This window comes from Pelodiscus sinensis, chromosome 20 (assembly GCF_052426305.1).
Source record: "Pelodiscus sinensis isolate ZL-2025 chromosome 20, ASM5242630v1, whole genome shotgun sequence".
Classification (NCBI taxonomy): Eukaryota; Metazoa; Chordata; order Testudines; family Trionychidae; genus Pelodiscus; species Pelodiscus sinensis.
In genome coordinates, this window is record NC_143071.1 from 149571 (window position 1) to 177526 (window position 27956).

The 27956-nt window shown below is 49.7% G+C and overlaps 1 protein-coding gene across 1 annotated transcript; it reads right to left on the reverse strand.

Annotated features, from left to right (window-relative positions):
- Nucleotides 1-3060: 3060 nt before the first annotated feature.
- On the reverse strand, nucleotides 3061-27927 carry LOC149521932 (uncharacterized). Its single transcript, XM_089771963.1, has 5 exons — nucleotides 27809-27927; nucleotides 18711-18790; nucleotides 15939-16065; nucleotides 9435-9548; nucleotides 3061-6246 (listed from the first exon to the last, which is right to left on the reverse strand). The coding sequence occupies exons 2-5, from the start codon at nucleotides 18771-18773 to the stop codon at nucleotides 4517-4519; spliced, it is 2034 nt and encodes a 677-aa protein (XP_089628089.1). The 5' UTR covers nucleotides 18774-18790; nucleotides 27809-27927; the 3' UTR covers nucleotides 3061-4516.
- Between the last annotated feature and the right edge of the window lie 29 nt (nucleotides 27928-27956).

The following is a 27956-nucleotide window of genomic DNA, read 5'->3' on the forward strand; positions in this document are numbered from 1 at the left end:
ATTAATGACCTGGATGAGGGGATGGATTGCACCCTCAGCAAGTTTGCAGATGACACTAAGCTAGGGGGAAAGGTAGACACACTGGAGGGCAGGGATAGGGTCCAGAGTTACCTGGACAGATTAGAGGATTGGGCCAAAAGAAGTCTCATGAGGTTCAACAACTTGGGACGGAAGAACCCCAACCATTGTTACAGGCTGGAGACCGAATGGCTAAGTAGCAGTTCTGCAGAAAAGGACCTGGGGATTACAGTGGATGAGAAGCTGGATATAAGTCAACAGTGTGCCCTTGTAGCCAAGAAGGCGAATGGCATATTAGGGCGCATTAGGAGGAGCACTGCCAGCAGAGCCAGAGAAGTGATTATTCCCCTTTATTCAGCTCTAGTGAAGCCACATCTGGAGTATTGTGTCCAGTTCTGGGCCCCCCACTATAGAAAATATGTGGACGCATTGGAGAGGGTCCAGTGGAGGGTGACCAAAATGATTAGTGGGCTAGAGAGCGTGACCTATGAGGAGAGACTGAGGGATTTCGTTTGTTTAGTCTGCAGAAGAGAAGAGTGAGGGGGGATTTGATAGCAGCCTTCAACTTCCTGAAGGAAAGTTCCAAAGAGGATGGAGAGAGGCTGTTCTCAGCAGTGATGGATGGCAGAACAAGGAACAATGGTCTCGTTACAGTGGGAAAGGTCTATGTTGGATATTAGGAAAAACTATTTCACTAGGGCTACGTCTAGACTGGCATGATTTTCCACAAATGCTTTTAACGGAAAAGTTTTTCCGTTAAAAGCATTTTCGGAAAAGAGCATCTAGATTGGCACGGACGTTTTTCCGCAAAAGCACTTTTTGTGAAAGTTAAGACAAAAGCAGACTGTGAGAAGCTTCAAAAAGATCTCACAAAACTAGGTGATTGGACAACAAAACGGCAAATAAAATGTAATGTTAGTAAGTATAAAGCAATGCACATTGGAAAAAATAATCCCAACTATACATAGAAAATGATGGGGACTAATTTAGCTATAACTACTCAAGAGAGAGATCTTGGAGTCACTGTGGATAGTTCTCTGAAAACATCCATTCAATGTGCAGCAGGGTCAGAAAAGCAAATAATGTTAGGAATCATTTAAAAGGGGATAGAGAATAAGATACAAAATATCCCATTACCTCTACATAAAACCATGGCACACCCACATCTTGAATACTGTGTACAGATGTGGTCACCTCATCTCAAAAAAATATTGGTATTGGAAAAGGTTAAAAAAAGGGCAACAAATATGATTAGATGTTTGGAACGGATCCTATATGAAGAGAGATTAAAAAGACTGGGACTTTTCAGCTTAGAAAAGAGGAAACTATGGGAGGAAATGACAGAGGTCTATAAAAGCATGAGTGGTGTGGAAAAAGTGAATAAGGGAAAGTTTTTTACTTGCTCCCATAACATAAGAACTAGGGGTCACCAAACAAAATTAATAGGTAGCAGGTTTAAAACAAACAAAAGGAAACTTTTCTTCACACAGTGCACGTTTGGGCTGTGGAATGGGTGACAGGAGAAGGATCACTTGATGATCCCCTGTTCTGTTCTCTCCCTCTGGGGCATCTGGCATTGACCACTGTTGGCAGACAGGATACTGGGCTAGATGGACCTTTCATCTTTCCCGGTACAGTCATTCTTATGTAGGTATACCAAAAAGAGAGACATTTCTCTCTAATCCCAGTTTGGGTGATCTGAAAGTCACATTTCTAAAATTAGCAAACATTATTAGGATTTTCTTGTAAATTTAACCATTGTAAATGCTGATGAGCCTGAGTTATCCTACATTTTTGCTATTAAGTTTTCAATTATTTTAATACAATTTTAAGACTAAGATATAAAGTCACATTTTCCTCTGGATACAGATAATATTCCACAAGCTATTCCAACAGCACTGCCCTTTAAACTTTCTCCCTCTCTTTTCTTCAAAATACTTCAGTCTTGTCTTTTTCCTGCCCTACCGCTAGACTTGTAATTTTTTACTTAATGAGAGACCTGTTTTAGTCCACAGTACAATCCCTATTTGACCATCATGTGGCATACTGAATAAGTTCATGTAATCAAGGGAATCTTGTATCCCAACCCTGGTCCTGAGCCACTGCACAGCAGACAGCTTCAGTTCCAGCAGCCACTACGTGGCGGGCAGCTGCTGCTGCTGAAGCTAGCTGTTTGTGGTGTCTCTGGGGGCCAGGGCACATATTTTGGCAGACTGGTATCATTTTATTTGCACATTTACATATCTGTTATTTGCATAATGAATATGTAAATATGCAAATAAAATAATACCGGTTGACCAATATAAGTGGCAGTGTAGACATGGCTTAATTTAATGTACAAGTCTAGTTAAGAAAAAGCACGAGTTTTTATCTCCTTGAAGCTAGTTGAGGTTAACCCTCTCTCTTCCATTTAGGACTGATGGACATCTCTGCCACGGGGGACACACTCCCATAACTCATAAAACAAGTAGGGTATGTCTACACTACAGCGCTAATTCGAACTAACTTAGTTCGAATTAGTTAATTCGAACTAAGCTAATTCAAATTAGCGCATCTAGACTTAAAAACTAGTTCGAATTAGCATTTTGCTAATTTGAACTAGCATGTCCTCACTGAGTGGACCCTGAACCGAGGTTAAGGATGGCCGGAAGCAGTGCCGGCAGGGCATCAGAGGAGGACTTAGAGCGTGGAGCTGCTGTCTCAGGCTAGCCGAGAGCTGTGCTTAAAGGGTCCCGACCCCCACCCCAGACAGACAGTTCTCAGGGGTTCCCCGCTTGCAAAGCAGTCCTGGCTTGGAGTGCCCTGAGTGCCCACACTCGGCACATCACAGCACTCGGCCATCAGACCGGCTGCACTTGCCGCAGGCTGCCATCTGGGTGGGAGTGTCAATCGAGGGGCTTCAGGAGAGCTTCCACCCCGAGGAACCCGCAGAGCCAGCCCAGTACTTCCCATCGGGGGCGCGTACCCCATTCTTCCCTCACCTCCTTCCACTTACCCCTCCCTAGCCCCCCTTCCTGATGTACAAAATAAAAGACACGTGTGTTCAAAAATAGAAACTCTCTTTATTTAACAAAACTTGGGGAGACTGGGAAAAGGAGGTGGGACAGGGGAGGGCAACTACAATATCAGGGGTTTGGAACAGGTCCCATATGAAGAGAGGCGAAAGAGACTGGGACTTTTCAGCTTAGAAAAGAGGACACTGAGGGGGGATATGATAGAAGTCTATAAAAGCATGAGTGGTGTGGAGAGGATGCATAAAGAAAAGTTCTTCATTAGTTCCCATAATAGAAGGACTAAAGGACACCAAATGAAATGAATGGGTACCAGGCTTCAAACTAACAACAGAAAGTTCTTCTTCACAAACCAAATAGTCAACCTGTGGAACTCCTTGCTGCAGGAGGCTGTGAAGGCTAGAACTAGAATAGAGTTTAAAGAGAAGTGAGATAAAGTCATGGAGGTTGGGTCCATAGAGTGCTATTAGCCAGGGGGTAGGAATGGTGTCCCTGGCCTCTGTTTGTGGAAGGCTGGAGATGGATGGCACGAGACAAATGGCTTGGTAATTGTCTTCGGTCCATCCCCTCCAGGGTACCTAGTGTGGGCTGCTGTTGACATACAGGCTACTGGGCTAGATGGACCTTTGGTCTGACCCAGTACGGCCATTCTAAGCTCAGGGCCGGGGGTCTCGGTGGACCACCTTGATTTTCATGCTAACCTGCTCCTGGGTGGCCAGGCTGGCAGCTATCCTTCCCTAGAGGGCCACTTTCCTGTGCCTAGTGCGGAGGTCGTGGATAAGGTCCACGATCTCCGCACTAGACCAGGCGGCCGCCCGCCTCTTGCGGACCTGGGCAGGCTCCCAGGAGCCGCCAGCCTGGTCCTGGGAAAAGGCAGAGGGCTGGGTGGCAGCGGGTGGCTGGCTCGAGCCGTGCCAGGTGCAGGGTCTGCTGGCTGGGTGCTGGCAGGCTTGCACCTGGCACGGGCACCGTAGCCAGACCGTGCCCCTTTAAGGGCTCCGGGGCTGGGAGGGGGGCAGAAGAGTTTCCCTGGTGGTGCCCAGAGTGGCCACCAGGGAAAGCTGGGGAGGGCTAGCCTCCCACTCGTTCGAATTAAGGGGCTACACAGCCCTTAATTCGAACTAGTTAATTCGAACTAGGCGTTAGTCCTCGTAGAATGAGGTTTACCTAGTTCGAATTAAGCGCTCCGCTAGTTCGAATTAAGTTCGAACTAGCGGTTTGCATGTGTAGCGCCTATCAAAGTTAATGCGAACTAACGTCTGTTAGTTCGCATTAACTTTGTAGTGTAGACATACCCGTAGATAGAAAGGATCACAAGACTCACTCCAGAGTAAGGTAAGCAGCAAAAGGCGGCAACTCACCCAGGGAACCTGAGACTACATTAAAGGAAATGGTGCAAAAAAACCCTTAAAGACTGCTATATGGGAATTAGCCAATGCATTAAAAAAAAACACCTTGGGGCAGCCCCACTGAACACAATTATAGTGTCACTCTCCTATATGGGTTTTCTGATGCGAGACAAGCTGTGAACTAGAACTGAAGCCTTTCCTGCACTCAGGGCATCGGTAGGGTCTTTCTCCAGTGTGGATTCTCTGGTGTATGACAAGCTCTGAGCTCCGAATGAAGCGTTTTCCGCACTCACAGCAAGCGTAGGGTCTCTCCCCGGTGTGGGTTCTCCTGTGGATGATAAGCTCAGAGCTCCGGCTGAAGCTTTTCCCGCACTCAGGACAAGCATAGGGCATCTCCCCAGTGTGGATCCTGTGATGCGTGGCAAGGTTTGAGCTCCGACTGAAGCTTTTCCCACACTCAGGGCACGTGTAAGGTCTCTCTCCAGTGTGGATTCTCTGATGTGTGATAAGGTTTGAGTGCCAACTGAAGCTCTTCCCACACTCGGGGCACATGTAGGGTGTCTCCCCCGTGTGGCTTCTCTGATGTGTGATCATCTGTGAACTATCACTGAAGCCCTTCCCACACACAGGGCATGAGTAGGGTCTCTCCCCTGTGTGGATTCTACGATGTGAGACAAGATGTGAGCTATAGCGAAAACCTTTCCCACACTCAGGGCATCGGTAGGGTCTCTCTCCAGTGTGGATTCTCTGGTGCTTACTAAGATCTGAGCTGCGAGTGAAGCCTTTCCCACATTCAAGACATATGTAGGGTCTCTCCCCTGTATGGATTCTGTGATGTCTGATAAGCTCTGAGCTCCGGCTAAAGCTCTTCCCGCATTCCAGGCAAGCGTAGGGTCTCTCCCCGGTGTGGGTTCTGTGGTGTGTGATGAGGTTTGAGCTTCGGCTGAAGCTTTTCCCACACTCAGGGCATATGTATGGTCTCTCTCCTGTGTGGGTTCGCTGATGTGTAGCAAGCTGTGAACTATGACTGAAGCTTTTCCCACACACTGGGCATGAGTAAGATCTCTCTCCTGTGTGGGTTTTCCAATGTGAGACAAGCTGTGAGTTAGAACTGAAGCTTTTCCCACACTCAGGGCATGAGTAGGGTCTCTCTCCAGTGTGGATTCTCCGATGTGAGACAAGCTGTGAGCTAGAAGTGAAGCCTTTCCCACACTCAGGGCATGGATAGGGTCTCTCTCCAGTGTGGATTCTTCGATGTGTGACAAGCTGTGAGCTATAGGTGAAGTCTTTCCCGCACTCATGGCATTGGAAGGGTCTCTCGCCAGTGTGGATTCTCTGGTGCTTATTAAGTTCTGAGCTCCGAGTAAAGCTTTTCCCACACTCACTGCAAATGTAGGGTCTCTCCCCAGTGTGCATTCTCCTGTGGATGATAAGCTCTGAGGTCCGGCTGAAGCTTTTCCCACACTCAGGGCAAGTGTAGGGTCTCTCTCCGGTGTGGATCCTGTGATGTATGATAAGGTTTGAGCTTCTGCTGAAGCCTTTCCCACACTCAGAGCATGTGTAGGGTTTCTCTCCCGTGTGGGTTCGCTGATGTATGAGAAAGACTGAATTATGTTTGAAGGTTTTCCCACAGTCAAGGCAGGTGTAGTGTGTCCCTTCTGGGCTGATTTTTTCATGTCTAATAATGTGAGAGCCACTCCTAAAGTTTTTTTCTGCTCTGTGCTGATTCTGACAGGCTTCTGTCTGTGCACCACTACAGGACACATCCCTTTTTGATCTTTCTAATACTGTGCCAGGTGGTTCTATTTGCTCAGCATCTTCTTGTTGAAGACTATTTTCCTTGTGCTCATTCACCATCCCACCAGTTGCTGAAATAAAGAGAGAAAATAGATGTAAATCACTCCCTTTGCCAGAGGAAAAAGGAAACCTCAGTGAGGGTACGTCTACACTACAACGTTAATTCGAACTTAGTTCGAATTAGTTAATTCGAACTAAGCTAATTCGAGCTAACGGATCCAGACTAAAAAACTAATTCGAATTAGCATTTTGCTAATTCGAACTAGCATGTCCACATTAAGTGGACCCTGAACCAGGCTTAAGGATGGCTGGAAGCAGTGCCGGCAGGGCATCAGAGGAGGACTTAGAGCGTGGAGATGCTGTCTCAGGCTAGCCAAGAGCTGTGCTTAAAGAGTCCCGACCCCCACCCCAGACAGACAGTTCTCAGGGGTGCCCCGCTTGCAAAGCAGTCCTGGCTTGAATTGCCTGGAGTACCCACACTGGGCACATCACAGCACTCAGCCATCAGACCGGCTGCACTTGCCGCAGGCTGCCATCTGGGGAGAGGGGGCAATTGGGGGGCTGCAGGAGAGCTTCCACCCCCAGAAGCCCGCAGAGCCAGCCCAGTCCTCCCCATCGGGGGCGCGTACCCCATTCCTCCCTCACCTCCGTCCACTTACCCTTCCCTAGCCCCTCTTCTTGATGTACAAAATAAAGGACAATTGTGTTCAAAAATGGAATCTGTCTTTATTGAACAAAACTGTGGGAGACTGGGAAAAGGAGGTGGGAGAGGGGAAGAGAGAGGGTGGGAGAGGGGAGGGCAACTAAAATGATCAGGGGTTGGGAACAGGTCCCATATGAAGAGAGGCGAAAGAGACTGGGACTTTTCAGCTTAGAAAAGAGGAGACGGAGGGGGGGACAGGATAGAATCATAGAATAATAGGACTGGAAGGGACCTCAAGAGGTCATCGAGTCCAGCCCCCCGCCCTCAAGGCAGGACCAAGCTCCGTCTACACCATCCCTGATAGATGTCTATCTAACCTGTTCTTAAATATCTCCAGAGAGGGAGATTCCACCACCTCCCTTGGCAATTTATTCCAATATTTGACCACCCTGACAGTTAGGAATTTTTTCCTAATGTCCAATCTAAACCTCCCCTGCTGCACTTTAAGCCCATTACTCCTTGTCCTGTCCTCAGAAACCAAGAGGAACAAATTTTCTCCTTCCTCCTTGTGACACCCTTTTAGATATTTGAAAACCGCTATCATGTCCCCCCTTAATCTTCTTTTTTCCAAACTAAACAAGCCCAGTTCATGAAGCCTGGCTTCATAGGTCATGTTCTCTAAACCTTTAATCATTCTTGTCGCTCTTCTCTGTACCCTTTCCAATTTCTCCACATCTTTCTTGAAATGTGGCGCCCAGAACTGGACACAGTACTCCAGCTGAGGCCTAACTAGTGCAGAGTAGAGCGACAGAATGACTTCACGAGTTTTGCTTACAACACACCTGTTGATACAACCTAGAATCATATTTGCTTTTTTTGCAACAGCATCACACTGTTGACTCATATTGAACTTGTGGTCCACTATGACCCCTAGATCCCTTTCCGCCATGCCCCTTCCTAGACAGTCGCTTCCCATCTTGTATGTATGGAACTGATTGTTCCTTCCTAAGTGGAGCACTTTGCATTTCTCTTTATTAAACCTCATCCTGTTTACCTCTGACCATTTCTCTAACTTGCTAAGGTCATTTTGAATTATGTCCCTATCCTCCAAAGAAGTTGCAACCCCACCCAGTTTGGTATCATCTGCAAACTTAATAAGCGTACTCTCTATCCCAATATCTACGTCATTGATGAAGATATTGAACAGTACGGGTCCCAAAACAGACCCTTGAGGAACTCCACTTGTTATCCCTTTCCAGCAGGATTTAGAACCGTTAACAACAACTCTCTGACTACGGTTATCCAGCCAATTATGCACCCACCTTATCGTGGTCCTATCTAGAGGTCTCTAAAAGCAGGAGTTGGGTGGAGAGGGTGCATACAGAAAAGTTCATTAGTTCCCATAAAGAAGGACTAGAGGACACCAAAGGAAAGGAATGGGTAGCAGGCTTCAAACTAGTAACAGAAAGTTGTTCTTCACAAGGCAAAGAGTCAACCTGTGGAACTCCTTGCTGCAGGAGGCTGTGAAGGCTAGAACTAGAACAGAGTTTAAAGGGAAGTGAGATCAAGTCATGGAGGCTGGGTCCATGGAGTGGTATTAGCCAGGGGGTAGGAGTGGTGTCCCTGCCCAAGGTTTGTGGAAGGCTGGAGAGGGATGGCACGAGACAAATGGCTTGGTCACTGTCTTCGGTCCATCCCCTCCAGGGTCCCTAGGGTTGGCCGCTGTCGGCAGACAGGCTACTGGGCTAGATGGGCCTTTGGTCTGACTCAGGACGGCCATTGTAAGCTCAGGGCTCAGGGTCGGGGATCTCACTGGACCCCCTTGATTCTCTTGCACACCTGCTCCTGGGTGGCCACTTTCCTGTGCCTAGTGCGGAGATCGTGGACGAGGTCCACGATGTCTGCACTAGCCCAGGCGGGTGCCCGTCTCTTGCGGTCCCGGGCAAGCTCCCGGAAGCCGCCAGCCTGGTCCCGGGAAGAGGGGGAGGGCTGGGGGGCATCGGGTGGGTGGCTCGATCCGTGCCAGGTGCAGGGTCTGCTGGCTGGGTGCTGGCAGGCTTGCACCTGGCACGGGCACCGTAGCCAGACCGTGCCCCTTTAAGGGCTCTGGGGCCTGGAGGGGGGCAGAAGAGTTTCCCTGGTGTTGGCCAGAGTGGCCACCAGGGAAACCTGGGGAGGGCTAGCCTCCCACTAGTTCGAATTAAGGGGCTACACACCCCTTAATTCGAACTAGCTAGTTCGAACTAGGCTTAATCCTCGTAAAATGAGGTTTTCCTAGTTCGAACTAAGCGCTCTGTTAGTTCGAACTAACTTTGTAGTGTAGACATACCCAGAGAGAAAGAATTCAAAATAAAGAGCTGAATCTCCCCTAAACCTTTCCCCAGAAAGACAGAAGGGGACCAATTCTGGGTCTGCATCCTATCCAACAATTCAGGGGGAAGGAGGACTAGGGAGACAGCATCAGGACAGGTAGGAAGAATATTAAGTCTGCCGTGAGGACGCCACATCTCCTGAAAACAACCCTGAACTCAGAGAGCTCACAAGGAGTTTGTAGGATTTCTAAATATTTCTTTAATTCCAGGACAGACTGTGAATTGGTTTTAACTGATTTCTCACCTGTGCAGGCATTTCTCAGGATCTCTCTTTCCTCAGAGCTCTGGAGGTCTGAGACCCATGGGTCCTCCCCTCGTTCTAGCCAGGAAATTACATCCGGTTTGGGAACTGGAAACCCTGTACAAGTGACACGAAACAGGGGAGGTCAACAACATTTGAAGGATATTTTGTACAGCTACAGCCCTGTCCCAGCAACATGTCAGCAACACTCCAGTCACACACTGGCCACCACTAGCTTTAGTTAGTATGTGCAGGGTGGGCCCCAAACACTCGCACTATCAAATTTTTCCCAAAACTTGTGTTCTGCACTGACCAGACCTCTCCTGCACTGTTCACATATTAGAGCCGTGGTCCCCAACCCGGTGCCTGCGGGCGCCATGGCGCCCGCCGGGCTCTTTACATGCACCCGTGGAGCAATCTGGGCTGGAAGGTGCCAGCCCCAGGCGCACCGCGCGTGCTGGTGCCGACCCTGACCCCCGCCCCCGGGTGCGCCGCGCGTGCCCTGGCCCCGGCGCCGGCCTTGGCCCCGCCCCTGGGGGCGCCGCATGTGCCCTGGCCCCGGCGCCGGCCCCGCAGTGCTTACGGGGGGAGCGCCGGCCCCGGGCGCGCGGCACTTACCGGGGGGGGGGGGGGGCGCGCCAGCCCCGGGCGCGTGGCTATGGGGGGGGCCCCGGACCCGTGGATATGGGGGGGGCCCGCCCCTGGGCATGCGGCTGGGGGGAGTGTCCCCGCCCCCTGGCGCCCGGCGGGCGAACGGCCACGCCCCCTGGCGCCCGACAACCTGAAAAGGTTGGGGACCACTGTATTAGAGGTCTGTTGCCCCTCTAAGGGACCAATATTCCAGAATTTGTTATTTTAACTGGAGTTACTGAATGGTTCAGTTTCTAGTGGATTTGTATTGATCTTACTATATATTTTGGAGATGTGAGGCTATCTGTCTGCTGCTCCATTTGTTCAAGAACTCCTAAACAGTAAGAGCCAAGACCACCAAATTTGCAGGCACCTTCCTCTTATCACAACGTAATGCAAGGTCAGGGTTTGGTTGTGCCAGGACAATGGGGTGTGCCTGGAATTCAGTTGTTTCTCATAAAGCAGAAAGGGAGGAGTCTAGTAAGAGGGACAATTATACTACAAAATGATCATGGTCGGGGGGGAGGGGAGAGCAGCAAGGGGCCAGAGATGGGGACTGGGACAGCTAGAACCCTATTGGGCAAGCATGGAGCAAGGGTGGATGAAGTGACAGCTATCTATTATATATTTCAGAGAGTTTGTCTGTTTGTGGGTCTGTCTGTCCCTCAAGCAGGGGACATGCACCCCTCCCCCAATGGTGCCAGCTGCAGCAGCCATGGAGAAGCGTTTCTCACCTGGCCCCAAGCTGCTCTGGTGGGAGAGGGCTGCGGTTGTCCTCTCTCCACATGGCAGCCTGTACACCGAACCCCTCATCTCCAGCCCAACCCAGAGCAATGATTTAAATGAAGAAAAACAAAATCTATTTGAATTAAGGACCCGAGCAATGTGGGATAAATCTTCTATTTACAAATAAAACATATTTAACTACAAAGAGAGAGATTTTGAGTAAAAGTATCAAGCATTAAAAAGTCAGAAATGGTTACAAGAGAAATAAAGATAACATGCTTCTAAAACTTATCACTTTGCTTGAGGTAAAATCCTTAGCATGTATTCCCAGGATTGACCAAATTATCAGGTCAGGATCTCCTCCAATATCAAAGGGTTCCTTTATCTTCTTAGGGGAAAGAAAGAGAGGGAGGATGCTGCACTTTGGAGTATTTTTGCCCCTCGTCCTTTCAATTCTACTGAGGACTGCCCCTCAAAGCAAAGTTTATTCAAACAGCAAAGAAAGCAACATGCTCCTACATCAGGGGCTGCTCAGGCCAGGCCAGCATGCTTTTGGGGAGTAGCCACCTCATAAGATTGCCAGGTGTCCGGTATTGATCTGGACAGTCTGGTATTTTCGCCTCCTGTCCGGTAAAAAAAATTCAGAAAATGACAGACACCTAAAATGTCTGATGTTTTTTCATTTTTCTTTCTGGACAGGAGGTGAAAATCCCAGGTGCTTACCTAGTTCCGCAGGGGAGCTCTCTGCTTAACTCTCCGGGTCCTTTTTTTTTTTTTTTTTTTTTCTCAACAACTTTGGTCTCCCCCTTTTTTTCCCCTAGTGGGTTTTTTTTTTGAGGGGGGGGGGGGAGGCCGAGGAGTGTTCGGTATTTTTGGTTAAACCATCTGGCAACCCTACCACCTCAACTGTCCTATGGATGAGTCCCAGGGCAGCACAGGGGATTAACTGAGGGGAGGAGCCATCTCACCGTGCTAGGCTTCACCATGGACAACAGGAGACAGTGGACTCGGAGAGGGTATTGGGACAGAGCGGACCAGGCTTTTGGGCCACGCTGGTTCCTGCTGCTGCAGTGACTATGGGGGAGGGGGCCCTACTGCTGCCCCATGCCAGGCTCCGTAATCCCCCAGCTCACATTGCTTGGGGGAGGGGTCAGAAAGGAGTGGACGCAGAGCAGGAGTGGAAAAAGGGATGGAGTGGGAGTGGAGCAGGGCAGGCAGTGGGAGGGGCTTGCCCTAAGCTTCACCACCCCCAAGGGCTGGCTTTCCCAGAGTCTCATAGTACTCAACACCCTGCTTTGGGGGACTATCAACAGACAAAGTGCCTGAGAAAACAAGAACGATTTCTCCTCTTGGAACTAGTAGCTATAACTGCTTTGTCTGTCAACCAGAACACTGTGTAGAGCCAATGTGGTTACTAAGGGGTTATGCTTGGGGGACTGAGGCTTATTAAGATGACAACGCATTGTATAAACCAGGAGCGGCCAACCCGTTCCAAACGAAGATCCACAATAGCAGTGGAGACAGCGTAAAAAGCTGGGGCAAAGTTGTTGAGCAAAAAAAAAAACCCCAAAAAACCGAACAACCTTTTTCCCAGGTCTTCACAGCCCTGCCCTTTTTTTGGGGGGGGGGGGGGAAGGGGACACAGGGCTCAACAACTTTTCCCCAGCTCTTCACGCTATCTCCACTGCAATTGTGGCTCACCAAAAAAGCACTGGGAAAGGGTGAGAGGTACAAGCTCTGTGAGGGAATTTGGGTGCAGGAGGAAGTAGAGAAGAGGATGCTGGCTCAGGGAGGGGCTTCAGGCTGGAGAGTGTTGGGATCAGGTGGAGGGTTGGGGTGCTGAGCAAGCTGCAGGAATTTGGGCTGGGATGCATGAGGGGCTCAGGACATAGATTTGTGGTGTGTGGATGGTGCAGGAATGTTGTGGCAGAAGACTGGGGCTGTGGGGGTGCAGGAGTTTGGGGATGTGAGAGGCTCAGGACAGGGAGTTCCAGTGTATGATAGGCTTAGGTTTGGGGTCTGCGTGTGTGTGTGTGAGAGAGTGCAGGAGTGTAACAATGCTGCGGCCAGATGGGGCTTAGCCCCAATTGGGGGCTTGCTGGCCAGGCTTCATTTTTAAATAAAATATTATGTCAAACACAAAATGTTTCAGTGTTATCTTTATTTATGAGAGGGGCAGGGAACCTGTTTTGAGTCAAGGATCACTGACACACAGAAAAGTCAGTCGGGGCCACACAGATGAGATGCAAAAAGACCCTCCCCTCAACCTCCCCCCAAGCCTCACTAATGTGGCCCCAACTGTGCTGGTGGGGGCAGGGGACAGGGTGCGGGGCAAGGCGCCTGGTGAGTGCTAGGGCAGGGCACTCGTGGGGGATGGGGGTCTGGCCAGGAGGATGGGACAGAGACAGCTGGGGCCAGTACGTGGGGATCCTGTGTCTCAGGAAGCGCGCTGGCTGCTCTTCCCCTCCCTCAGGCACCCCCCCTGCTCTAACCCAATCCTCCTCCTCTTCCCCAGAGCCAGGCACACACACCCCTAACCCAGAGGCAGAGCTGTCACTACAGCCACACACGTCTCCCTCCAGCCCCTGGGGCGCATGTGCTGAGCGGCCAGCCTTGAGACATGCTGGCTGGGACACTGCGTGCACCGGAATCCAATCCCCCTGCCTCCACCCCCGCCAAACTAAGTCTCGGATCTCGGAGCTGCTGCCACTGCTATAGCCACGCGTCTCCCTACAGGTGCTGGGGCACATGTGCTGAGTGGCCGGCGTGCTGTGCGCACCCCCCCAACTCCCCTCCTCCAGAGCCAAACATCTCCCCTCCCTGCTCTAACCCAGCCCCCCCCTCCCCCCCCCCACTAACCTTATGCCCAGGACCTGGAACCGCCGCTGGCACTGCCTCCGCCACCCCCGGAGCCGCTGCCTGCGCTCAACAGCCAGCTGTTAGCACGTGCAGGCTGGGACGCTCTGTGCGACCCAACCTGCACGGCAGGATATAACGTAGTGCACTGGGGGCTGTAAGCAGAGTAGCGCGGGCCATGAGCACGCATGCAGCTCACAGCAGCCCGGCTGTGAAAGCAGCTGACCTGAGCGGTTCTGGGTTCTGTCCCGGTTCTGTCAGGAGCCGCAATATTTTCTTCACAAGCTGCATGCAGCTCGCGAGCCATGGGTTGGCCACCCCTGGTATAAACCTGTGTGTATAATTCTCTGTGCTTTAAGCAAATTATATCTGAATTTTTACTGGTACTGGTAATATCTGCCCAGCTGTGGGCCATTAAAGGTCCATGCCAACGCTTATGACAGTGGTGCTCAAGAGCCAATAAAGAACAGGGGCATATCGTGCTAGGCACTGTACAAACACAGTAGTGGACAGTTCCTGGCCTGGCAAATCTGAAGTCTAACTAGACAAAATGGACACATGGTGCAAGTTGGGACAGAACATATGAGCAGAGTGATCAATGTGGTAACACGCAATAGATACAATGAACATGGTTATATTGTGTATTTAATTTTATCAACATTACCTGTATGTGAGAGAGAGTCATCGAAACCATAAAAACTTCTGAGGCTATTATATTGAGATGGGTCAGAGGAGAGCAGCTAGTTCAATATTCAACGACAGTTGTACCAGTGTATGTGGTCTATGTACTCATGCATTCCTAGCTCACAGGGAAAGGGGAGTTTGGGATGATTACTGCCAACTCTGAAGACTGGGCATGCAGCTATCCAGCATCGGAGGCTCTGCCCCCTACAGAGAGGGGCAGTTACTAATTTTTCCTGTTTCCACAGAGTGAGAAACGAAGACAGATTTGGGGGGGGGGAGGCATAAAAGGCTGTGTATGACCTGTCTGCGGGAGGGTCTCCTTGGGCTACACACTGACATGATCTGATAGCCATGAGGGAAACTCCTAAGCAAAGACTGGAATGACTTTGGAACAGAAATGTTAGATATTGTGTAATTGAATAGTCATATAACAGCATGAAATCTTAGTGGTTAAATGACTATTCTATAGTCCCTACCTGTTGTATCAGGGGTAGCAGGTGGGAACTGGTCTGCCAGGGAAGCCAGTTTAAAACCCAGCTGATACAGAGGCAGCAGCCCCAGTCTGCAGAGGTCCAAGTTCCCTGTGGACAGAGGCTGATCTGCAGCAGCAGCCCCTGTACACAGGGGATCCAAGCTCCCCATGGATAGGGGCCGTTGCCATGAACCAGCCTTGTCCGCAATGGGCCTAGGCTTGCTCTGGACAGAGACTGCTTCATGGCAGCCTCCCCTGCCCTTCCCCCAACGCTGCTGCCTCTGATGGAGGCAGTAGCAGTGGTGGTGGGAGGGAGAGAGGTAGCACCAAGGAGGTGGTGCTGGGGGGTACCTCACTGTCTCTGACAATGTATGTTACTGACAAAACAAAGACAAACAGTCCTTAAGAAGTTTTAACTTTCTTTGAAAAACACAAAAGCTAATGAGTAGACGATCATAGGCATGCGAACCCCCTGTATAGTGACAAGGACTGATTAGTGGTTTTGCATAGCTATGTTTTAAATAAAATAATGGTGAAGCGTAGATAAGCGAAAGCCTCGTTTTAATTATATAATGGGGGTCAGACAGTGAGTTCTCTGGACGTTAAGAGCTCAAGACCAAAGGTGCCAGGACTTTCAATCTCCGCATGACCTGCAGAAGCCAGAGCCCCAGACAAGAGCGGACCTTGACTGGCCACTGGGTGATGTCCATCTGTCTTTGTTGGGAGTGGTCAGCATAAGATACTTGGTGTGTGTATTCTGTTGACTGATGCTAATAATTACTATGTAAGGCTCTTCTTCCAGACCCATAGAACCCTCAGTCCACTAGAAGGGATCTTGGCCCTGAGTTTATAGAGGAGTAAAGTTGGGCCCCTTGTCCCCAAGTGTACATAAGGATGGATAGAGGATGGGAGCCTTAAATTATCCCTGAGTGGGAGGGAAGGGATGGGAGCTTTAAACTGTGCAGGTTAAACCCTGAGTAAATGAAGAGTAAAACCAGGTTTTTGAGAAGTGTGGAAAATGCATAACCAGGGATGAGGAAAGAGAAAAAGCTCCTCCTTAGACTGTGCAGTGGCGAGAAGAAACTAAAGACATGGGCAAAACCACAAGGCAATGAAAGAGTACATGCATGAAATCTTACCCAGCAAGGCCACAGACTCATAGTTCTCCTGCATGACAGCTCTGTACAGGGCTCTCTGAGCAGAGTCCAGCAGAGCCCACTCTTCCCTGGTGAAATACACGGCCACCTCCTCGAAGGTCACCAGCCCCTGGAAGAACAAGAGCCCCCCCAACTCAGTACCAGCTGCACCACTCATGTTCCCGGTATTCATAGGGGAACAGGACCAGGAAATTGGAAGCTCTGAAAGGGACAGGGTAACACAGCCCCACCCGCACCCCACTCAGAGCCGCAAAGAGACATCAGATTATGAGAGACCCCAATGCCTGCCAGTGGACAGCCCTCTTCAGCGGCCACGTGGAGAGCAGAGGCTGAGGCACACGGCATGGCCTGGCCGGGGTTAAAGCCAGGCCTGGCACTGCCTTGACCCCCAGAGTTAGGGTTAGGCCACGGTAGGAGGTGGGGAGGGAGAGAAAGGTCCCAGGCTGGCATGACAGGGTGCAAGAGGGAGAAGGGCCTGGGATGGTGCGCCGGGGGGGAGGTTACAGGGGGGAGAGACGAGACCCAGGCTGGTGGTAGGGTTGCCAGATGTCCCATTTTGAACTAGACAGTCCAGTATTTGAAAGTTCTGTCCGGGAAAAAAATTAAGAAAACACCAGACATATAAAATGTCCGGTATTTTCTAATTAGGTTAGTTTTATTATTATTAGGAGTATCAGTACCTAGTTGCCAACTGCCTGGCTGGTAGACACACTCATGCTGTGTGAGCGTGTCTACCAGCCAGGCAGTACACAACTACGCGAAGGGGGGAGAGGGGCGGGAGGGAATCCCCGGGGCCGGACTTATGCTTCGTCAGGACCATGCACTGGACGGGCAGAGCCCCAGGATCTGAGCGCACCTGGGTCAGTCCCGCTCCACGCCGGCTGATTCTCTTCCCCTGCTCTCCCCACTGGCCAGCCCCGCTCTCCCCAACCCCCTCCTGGCCGGTCCTGCTTCCCATCGGCTGGTCCCCACCCCCCGCCACCTGATCTCCCCCGGCCAGTCCAGCTTCCCGCCGGCTGGTTCATCCTCCCCCCCAACCTCCCCCAGCCAGCTCTGCTCCCCCCGATCTCCCCCAGCCAGCCCCGCTGCCCCCAACACCTCTTCCTCCGCCAGCCCTGCTTCCCACCAGCCAGTCCCCCACCCCCACATCCTTCCAGCCAGCTCCCTGCTCCCATCTGAGGTCAAGTCTGTTCGGTATCTTTTTTTAAGCCAGCTGGTAACCCTAGCTGGTGGGGGGGGGGGAAGGGAGAAGACATACTGCCTGGTGGGGGAGGGGCAGAAGAGAAGGGACCCTGGCTGGCGCAGGGGGAGGGAGGGGAGAAGGGACCCTGGCTGGTGGAAGAGAGGGAGAAAGGACCCTGGCTGGTGGAGGAGAGGGAGAAGGGACCCTGGCTGGAGGGAGGGAGATGGGACCCAGGCTGGCGGGAGGGCATGGGAGGAGGGAAAAGAGGGGCCTGGGCTGGCACAGCAGGAGAGGGGGGGAAGGGAGAAGGGGGACCTGGGCTGGTGTGGCCGGGGGTGGGGGGGGAGAAGAGGCCCTGCTAGCGGTGGGGGGAAAAGGAGCCCAGGCTGGCGTGGCCAGGGAGAGAGCCGGGACTGCCTACCCCCGGCGAGAGTGGTGTTGGCAAGATTAGCGACCAGGGGGTACAGCCCCCTAGTAGTATATTAATAACAAAAAGAATGCTGATCATGGTATTGGTCCATTAATAGACACAAATGACAAAATCACCAACAAGAATTCCAAAGAAGTGGAATATTTCCCTACTGGATCTGAAGAAAAGAAGCAGTTGACTTATGTTTACGATGACATTTCTTACACTACAACAGGAACTCATGAGGAAGTTAAATAGCTATCAAAATCAGACGGTTTTTAAAACCAACATTTCCAGTTATCTTCCATTAAGGAATTTTTTAAAAGCAGGCAGAGAAGCTCACTAAACCATCAATGCTGCTTTTCAAATCAGCCTTGGAATTCTGGGGAAACACCAGAAAACTGGAAGAAAGCTAAGGTTGCGTTAATATTTTAAAAGTATGAAAAGGATGAGCAAGATAATGGCTCTCATATCAAACCTGGGCAAGACAATGGAGGGCTGATACTGGATTTAATTAATAAAGAATTAAAAGAGAGTAACGCAATTCATACCAATCCACATCAATTTACGGAAAACAGATTTTCACAAACAAATTGGATTTTTTTGTAGGAGGAGATTAGAAGTTTGGTTGATAAAGAAATAGCATTAACGTAATATACTTTGATTTCTCTAAGCAGTATTTGACTTGGTACAGCATGCTATTCAAACAATTACAATACAAAATTAACATGACATATATTAACTAAATTCAAAACCAGCTGCTACATTTCAAAACCATGGGTGTTTCTAGTGGCATCCCACATAGATTGGCTAATGGCTTGCTTTACAAGGATGTGGAAGAGCACTGACATACAGTCTGGGAGAGTGAGAAATAAGGAAATGTATCAGTCAGTTTGGGATGTAGCATAGGGAGTCTGGAAAGTTTTTGCAGCCCTGGCCAGGGGCTGTTTCCTGTTCCACAAATAGGGAATGTCCCAAAGCCAAGAAGTCTGCTCCTTCAAAATGGGCCTAATTTGAGTAAGTTCTGACAGGTTTATCCATTCCCATTCTCCCCCTCCCCCTTCGCCCCAGGTATTTCCCTAGGGCAGCTCACACCCTCCTGTACCTTTACTGCCCCTCTCCCTTGCCAGAACCCCTCCCCAGCTTCATGACAACCCCTTACCTCAGCCTCCGCCACAGCCATTGCCTTTCCACTAGGAGGATGGGGAAATGTGGAGAAAAACATGGATGTTGATCTGTAGCCTGTCAGGGTGGAAAGGGACATTGGAGACATTTCAGATGGGGCTTTTGTCCGTTGCACACACTGAGTCCCCCCCAGACTTGACATTCAAACCTCTGCCACATTGGGAAACACTTCAGTGACTTTATTAGAGGTAGGTCTTCCTACCAGAATTACACCCTCCCAGGCTGGGTCTACACTAGATCAATGCAAGCTGACTTAGTTGCACAGGTCTCTGCACTTAAATTTATCTCCTAAGCATCCATTATGCAACCCCACATCCCCCAAGCAACTTCGGGTCATTGTGTATCTACTGAGAACACCATAGTGCAAGAGTTAACACCACTATCCCACAACGCCGTACACTGAGCACTTTGATCACAATTGTGAACTCCGCCACTTGCAGGTTGTGGGGCCTGGAAAGCCAAGCCCCACTGAAAACCCTTGTAGCCAGACAGGAACCCCCCTTGTAACATCCATTTTTGCTTGCCTGGATATGGCAGGCTGCTGTGACCGTGAATGGCTGTAAACAGAGATATGCCAATTGCTGACCAAGAGGCTGCCGAGGAGTGCCATTGACTAAAATCCATATTGATACGAACACACAGCCGTCCGCAGGGGGAAGAATCTCTCGCCCGGAATCAGTGCACCCGCATGGCCCCACAATACGCCAACATTTTTATGGCTGACCTGGAACAACGCTTCCTCAGCTCTCGTCCACTTACACCCCTTCTCTACCTACGCTACATCGATGACATCTTCATCATCTGGACCCATGGGAAGGAGACTCTGGAAGAATTTCGCCATGATTTCAACAGCTTCCACCCCACCATCAACCTCAGCATGGACCAATCTACACGGGAGGTCCATTTCCTGGACACCACGATACAAATAAGTGACGGTCATATCAATACCACCCTATACCGAAAACCTACCGACCGCTATACTTACCTGCATGCCTCCAGTTTCCATCCCGGACACACCACACGATCCATTGTTTACAGCCAAGCACTGAGGTACAACCGCATATGCTCCAACCCCTCAGACAGAGACCTACACCTACAAGACCTTCAACAAGCATTCTGTAAACTGCGATACCCACAGGAGGAAGTGAGGAGACAGATTGACAGAGCCAGACGTGTACCCAGAAGCCTCCTGCTACGGGACAAGCCCAAGAAAGAAACCAACAGAACACCACTGGCCATCACCTACAGTCCCCAGCTAAAACCTCTCCAACGCATCATTAGTGATCTTCAACCCATCCTGGACAATGATCCCTCGCTTTCACAGGCCTTGGGAGGTAGGCCGGTCCTTGCCCACAGACAACCCGCCAACCTGAAGCATATTCTCACCAGCAACTACACACCGCACCATAATAACTCGAACTCAGGAACCAATCCTTGCAACAAACCTCGGTGCCAACTCTGCCCACATATATACACCAGCAACACCATCACAGGACCTAACCAGATCAGCCATACTGTCACTGGTACATTCTCCTGCACATCCACCAACGTAATATATGCCATCATGTGCCAACAATGCCCCATGTGCCAACAATGCCCCATCGGCCAAACAGGACAGTCCCTACGTAAAAGAATCAATGGACACAAATCTGATATTAGGAATGGCAACATACAAAAACCTGTAGGGGAACACTTCAATCTTCCTGGACACACAATTGCAGATCTAAAAGTAGCCATCCTGCAGCAAAAAAACTTCAGGACCAGACTTCAAAGAGAAACTGCTGAGCTACAGTTCATCTTTAAGTTTGACACAATCAACTCTGGATTAAACAAAGACTGTGAATGGCTTGCTAACTACAAAAGCAGCTTCTGCTCTCTTGGAATTCACACCTCCAGATCAGCTGCTAGAAGTGGGCCTCATCCTCCTTGATTGGATCCACCTGGTCATCTCCAGCCTGATCCTGGCCTGCATATTTATTCCTGGCTCTGGAAATTTCCACTACATGCATCTGACGAAGTGGGTCTTTGCCCATGAAAGCTTATGCTCCTACACTTCAGTTAGTCTATAAGGTGCCACAGGACTCCTCGTCGCTTTTGCAGATTCAGACTAACACGGCTACCCCTCTGATACTTGACACCTCATATTCGTCTTTCCTAGGAATTGAGGGACCGGCCCTGGCTTGACCTGCTGGAGTCAAGAGGCACAGAAAGGGGTAAAACTTGTACCTGGCTGTGGTCCTTTGTCTTAAGTGAACACATAGACTTAGAGCTCTTTAAAGATTAAGCTGTCACTTGGTACCATTATTTCTATTTTCTATCTTTATTTTCTTTGTAACCATTTTTGAGATCTATATTTGCTAGCAGTTAAGAAATAGAGCAATAGCCATTGAACCATATGATTTATAAACTCTCTTTAATAAACCTGTAACTGTTTAAGTTTTAACCTGACTACTTCAGTTGCTGTAACAGAACCAAGCACAATTTAAAAGAACTTCAGCCGGTCATAAGGGACAGGTATAGGAAGAGCTTGGGCGTTTTGGATTGTGTCACTCCCAGGTGACAGATCTGTTGGGGCATCTCTCAGTCTTCCCTAGACTGCTCGCTGCAAAGGGATCCTGTATCCTAGCAGCTGAAATCTGAGATGTAATAAGCTCTTCCTATAAACTCTGGGGCGTCTGTCAGCCTGTTGGCTGCCCTCTGTGATGGGACCCCGGTCCTAGCGGTAAAGACACGGACGTTAAACCTTTTCTCAGTAACACACACACACACACACACACACACACACACACACACACACAGCCCTGACCGTCAGCTGACAACTCTGCAAGATTTTGAAAATCTTTTTCCTGCCACAGCTGACCATGACATGAAATGTTACCATCTGTGAACAGACTGCACGGGGGCTGCAAGAGAAGAGAAACCACTGGAATCAGCAGCAGAGCCACATGCAAGCAAAAGAGCCCAAGGCAGAACAGTCCATAGGCCCCCTAGAACAGACGGGCACCACATCCCCTATAGTAGAAGCAAGAAGAACCTTTTCGCTTCTTCCCAGTCTCCTCCTGTCTGTTTCTGTGGGTCATTTTCTCTAATACATATTACAAAGCCACATAGATCTCAACTTTCAGCTCTTCCCCATAGGTATCCATCCAGCTGCCTTTCCCATCCACCTGGGATTGGTGCAAGCTCCAGAGCTGCTTCAGAATGTATTTATGTTTCAGACACCACCCATCCTCTTCCCCATTAGCTCAACAAAGGAGTTTCTTCCCATCAGCTTTGGGGAGGATGAAGCAGAATGAACAACAGTTATGTAACTGTTATCATTAGCTGAAGGCTCTGTGTCTGGAACCTGCCATGCAATGTCTTAGCACTGAAGAATTTCCTCTTCTCTTCCTTCCCCAGACCTGATGCCCTACTAACCACTCAAAGTCTGTTTTATTATTATTACTATTTTAAAGGTATTTCCAGACAACTGGTCAAAAACTAGGAATGTATCAGAAGGTACTTGAGCCTGCAAATGCCGTAACTCAGGTTCCAGAAGATGATAAAGAGCCTAGCTACAAGAATGAAACATCAAAAGGAAAACTGTTTATTGGGAGAAAATTATGTGGATGAAGACATGGATATGTCTGAAGAACAACTGTACAATTCCTCTTTCTTCAAGACTCCCTTTTGCCTTTTAGTAGACCAATTTGACAAGTAAATTCCCAAGCTGTTTGTTACGTTGGATCTTGCTAGAAAAAGAAATATTAGCTTAGCTAATCTTTGTGTCTAGCCTGGTTAACTAGGTTTAGAATGTATTGCCCAAGAATACGGTACAGAAAGCTGTAGTTAGTGAAATCTAGAGTTGCCAGTGAGATTTTCTTTCTTTATATTTTCTAATAAAACACCCCTTATTTTGGAACAACATGGTCACAACACTATAAAGATGATGCCATAATTCTATTCCCTATTTTACTTCATCATAATTCAGTTTTCTCAAGGGAACCCCATCTATATTTGTTTTTTCAAAAAACTGATGTTCCAGTGAGTTCAATGAGGATTACTCCAAAATCTGATCTTTTTTGGTAATTTGGAATCCAATCTGCATCCTTGCTGAAAAAAATATAAATGATTAACTGAGAAGAATAACTAATCAAAATAATTTTTGGATTTTGTTTCAGGATCCCATTTAAGCATAAGAAATTCTATCTGCAACCATTTCAGAGTCATCCATTGCTACTTTTAGCAGCAGTACTGCAACTAAACATATTTCAGACAGCAAAATATCAAAAGTGGGTGAAAGATTTCAATCCAGTAAAACCACCACCCTGGATGGGTTTGTAGTGTGATCCTGCGAATACCGACAAGAAACCACAGATGAAAAGATTTGCTCGGTGCACTTATGCCAAAAATTCTCCTTTTTGCATTGTTAATAATAAACACCTTCATTCACATGGTGGAATCCTTATGACCAGGCTAAACTCCACATGGTAGAGCAGACATTGGTGGAAGGCTGAAATATACAGTGTACGAGAAGGAACTTAAACAGCGTGCAAGAAATATTGAGGGAAATTTTGCTAGCTTAAGCTTTGATGGGTGGAGCAATGTACACAATGATCCAGTAATATGTGCCTGTGCGACAACAGAAAATAGGGTTGCACATCTTTCAGAAACAACCGACACATTGGGAAATGCCCACATAACAGAATATTTACAACAGGAGCGGGAAACCTTTTTTGAGTCGTGGGCCGCTGATCCACGGAAAAAAAAAAATCAATCAGGGGCTGCACACAAGTGAGAAGCCAGAACAAAACCCCTCACTGACAGTGGCCTCTGAGAAGCAGAAAGATACTCCCCACATTCACCCCATACACAGAGCCTAAGGGGGCCCAGGCAACTAGATTTTGTGTACAGTGCGGGGGGACAACCTGGAGCGCCAACATGGGCTCCACAATGTTGGACATCTGAGCCTCAGGGGCTGGATCCAAGTAAGCCAGGGGCCGCATCCAGGGTTCCCCTGATTTAAAAGAAGTGCCAGTGAAAGCTGTCATGTGTGCAGTACAGACAGTGCTGCAGGCGCAATTAGGCTTGCCAGATAGTTTCACAAAAAATACCGTACATGGCGGGGAAAAAAATTAGTTGAGAAAAAAAAAAAAAAAAAAAAAAAGGAAAAGAAAAATGTAGAGGATCTGCTCAGTGTACTGAAAGCTATTATCCATAGCAGGGCTACTCAATTTTGGAAGCCCTGGGGCCGGGGGCCACGGCGATGCGATACAGCACATGCTGAGGGCCTCAACTTAACTGTGGTTCCATATACATGCAAATATATATGCAAATAGCTTCTTTCACACTGACGGGCATGAATACAAAGATTAAGGCAAGACTACACAACACACAGGCCCCATTTAAGTCAGTTCTGGTGATATTAATAAAATGTAATATTTACCCGATTTCCACCCATATGACAGCACTTTTAATGAGCATTATATTGACTACTTTTTTGTTTTGACTCCCACCCGTGGGTCGCATGTTGAGCCCTGAGTAAACCCAAACCGCACTGCGGGCTGCAAATGGGCTGTTAAGGAGCCCTGATCCATAGCCTTAAAGTAACTTCAGGGTGACAGCTGCTGCATTGCTTATTTGCTATTGAAATCTGGAAAGCACTTCAAGAGACATTAACTTTCTGGTGAGGTATTTTTGTCAAACTGCAGGCAATAAAGAAGCAAATGGAGCAAACACTAACTCCACTTTCTTGAGCCCAAATATAAAGGTAGATGCCAAATTTCTGAAGATGACGCCACTGCCATGGCATGGGCATCTCAAAAAATCACTCCTCAGTTTGCCTGTCATAAAAAATTTCAGGGCTGGAGTGAGACCATTTAATCAGTACACATTTGCTGGCGAAGTTTTGGACAGTCACTCTCCTGAATTGGTGGGAATCATTAGCCAGGCACTTTGAAACAGAGTTCCTTCAGAGGCTAAGTCAACATTTCCCAATAGCAGCTTCCTCTGCAGACAGAAAATATTTTCATTGTTTGGTATTTACGCAAATCTAAGAAATGAACTTGGAGTTGAAAAATCAAGAAAACTTGTATTTTTTTTTCAGTCTATGAACCAAAATGACAGTGGGAGTGGGGAAGATGAGATCCAATTCTAGAAGTTTTAAGGACACCATACAGTTAGTGTTCTGAGGGCTTGTTTTGTGTTAATAAAAATTGAAAATTAAAAAAGTTTAAGGACAACCATCTGCTGACAACTCAAGGGACTGCTGCAATTGCAAATGTGAAACATTTTTGTAACGTTTAATATTTAGTTTAATAAAATGTGTTATTATGCTTGTGTGTATGATTTAGTTCTTACTATTTCTAATACACTGCTGCTGCATCTACAGCTTGACACAGTAATGAGTATTACATACTATTTCCTAAATTAATAAAAATCAAGTTATCTAAAAAATATGCCCACGGCTACAGCCCTTGACCTAAAAAGCTTAGAAGGACATAATCGAAGGAGCTGCTTGGGGGAAATTTCCCCTCTCATTGTACCTGAGGGTAGCCACAACCTTGTTAATCAGCGGTTTGACACCCCGGCCTTAGCGGTTTGACACCCCGGCAGTCTCCCTTAGGAGTGCACCATTAAATGTGCCAGCCTAAGCTGTCTGTGGGGGTGAGCCCCATGACTCTGAACGCTTCTGCCTCAGGGGCTCCCTTAGGAGTTCAACTGAGTTTACCCTTTATGGGAGCAACACAACCCGCCTTTCCCAGTGGCCCAGTGAGGGAAGGGAATCCTGTATACTAAGTTAAACCCGCTTGTGCGCCAATCCATACAGACTTTGAGGAAAGTCAAGGCTCCCACTCTTTGAGTGGAGACAGGACTCTGGCACAGTCCCATCTGCATCCGCAAGGCAGAGCCAAAGTCCCACCACATAGGACAGCAGCCCAGCATCCTGAGCCCACCTTCTTTGGTTGAAGCTGGAACAACTTAATGCCAGTGCCCCCTGTGGAGTGAGTAATCACCCTGTTTGCCACCCCCTAATACCAGGGTTGGCTTTTCTATGCAGAAAGAACTTAGGAATGGCTATACTGGGTCAGACCAAAGGTCCCTCTAGAACAGTGTCCTGTCTGCCCACAGTGGCCAATGCCAGATGGCCCAGAGGGAATGAACACAACAGGGAATCATCACATGATTCCTCCCCTGTCATCCATTTCCAGACAAACAGAGGCCAGGGACACCATTCCTACCCATCCTGGCTAATAATGGCCATTGATGGACCTGACCTCCATGTATTTATCTAGCTCTTTTTTGAACTCTGTTAAAGACAGTTGTTGGACACAGATGGAACCTGGAGTTTTTATACTGTGGTGGAAGGGGCTCAGAAAGAAAAAGGTTAAGAGCTTTAAGTCATATTGTGGGGGATTCACCCCTTCCCCCAATCATTAGTGCCCCTCTCAGAGGCAAGGACTCACGGTAATTTGCCAATCACTGTTTGGGCAGAGCTGTGGAATTTGGATCATGTGTTATCATCATCCTGCTGGTACCAGGTTGCCACACACATTTTATCAAGAGAATAATGACCAGCATATGATGAGTTTTCAGCCAATCCCTCCCAAGGCACACCTTATACAACAATTACAGGGCATCCTCACTATAAGTCGCCCCAGCATATATCCGTTAAACACTAAAGTTGTTGACAGTTTAACAGGAGAGGGGGTCCAGAAGGAAGAGTCAAATTTCCATGCCCTGTCCCATCTCGAACACCAGGGACCCGGCTAGGGCCAGCTTTAGGACGATTCGCCAGATACCCCTGAATCAGGCCTCACGCCTAAAAGGGCCCTGCGCCCTAAACCCGGAAGTGTGCTGTGCGCACTGTGGGAGGTGGCGTCGGCCCTGGAGGAGGAGTGCGGCGGCTTCTGTGCAGCGCAGGAGGGGGAGTCGGCCCATGGGGGTGGCTGGAAGGTGGGACTCTGCCCTGCAGCTGGGGAGTTAAAGGGGCTGTGAGTTTTTTCTTTGTGTGTGCGGTTTTTTTTGTTTGTTTGGTTGGTTGGTTTTTTGTGCTCAACCAAAATTTGGTTCGAACTGGGCCCCACACTTCCTAAAGCTGGCACAGCGCAGGGGGAAAGGGTCCGTGTGGTGACCATCTGTCATGGGCTATGCATATGGCTCTGTGGCAGAGGCCGTGCAAGTCTGACTTCTTCAGCAGCCAGAGGGACTGAGTCCCGGTCAGGTGCTCAGGAAGCCCAGGGGCAGTTGGGCAGGGGATGGGGTCTGCCTGGGAAGTCGTCTCAGGGTGGGAGCTTCCGCAACCTAGCAGGGACCCTGCAGCTGAGATTCAGTCAGAGCACTTCTAGTACCAGGGCAGCGACTGTATGTGCCACACGGCAGTGTGCAGGGCACCACGGTCCCAGCCTCAGCAGGTGACCCGCGGGGTAGAGCCAGGAGCGTCCCGTCCCCGCCGTGGGGCCAGGCACTGGGAAGGGCTGTGCCCAGGGGGAAAGAAGTGGCTACACTAGGCACAGCCGGAGGAGACTGGGGAACCCCCCAGCTGGGAAGGAGAAATGGGGGGAGACGTGGCTACGCTAGGCTCGGCCGGAGGGGGCAGGGGACCCCCCCAGCTGGGAAGGAGAAATGGGGGGGACATGGCTACGCTAGGCTCGGCCGGAGGGGGCAGGGGACCCCCCCAGCTGGGAAGGAGAAATGGGGGGGACATGGCTACGCTAGGCTCGGCCGGAGGGGACCCTCCCAGCTGGGAAGGAGAAATGGGGGGGACATGGCTACGCTAGGCTCGGCCGGAGGGGGCAGGGGACCCCCCCCAGCTGGGAAGGAGAAATGGGGGGGACATGGCTACGCTAGGCTCGGACGGAGGGGGCAGGGAACCCCCCCCCAGCTGGGAAGGAGAAATGGGGGGGCGCTCGCCGCGGCAGCTGACGTGGGGCGAGCCCCTGCCCTGCAAAGAGCCGCTGCCAGTGGCCGCGCAGGACGGAGCTGCGGGGGCAGTGCCGGGGGTGGGGTGGGAGGGGTGGGGCGGGCCCCGGAGCGGAGCAGGGGCGGGGCGGAGCGGGGCCCAGTGCCGGGCTGCCCCTCCACACTCGCACTCACCCGCTCCCGGGCCGCCGGACTCTCTCCAGCCCGCGCCCGCAGGGGGAAAGGCCCAGCATCGACCCGCGCATGCCCAGCAGTGGGGTTAGGGGCGGCACTTCCTCGGGTTTCTGTGCTGCGCGGTGAGCGAGGGCGGGGGGAGTAGCAC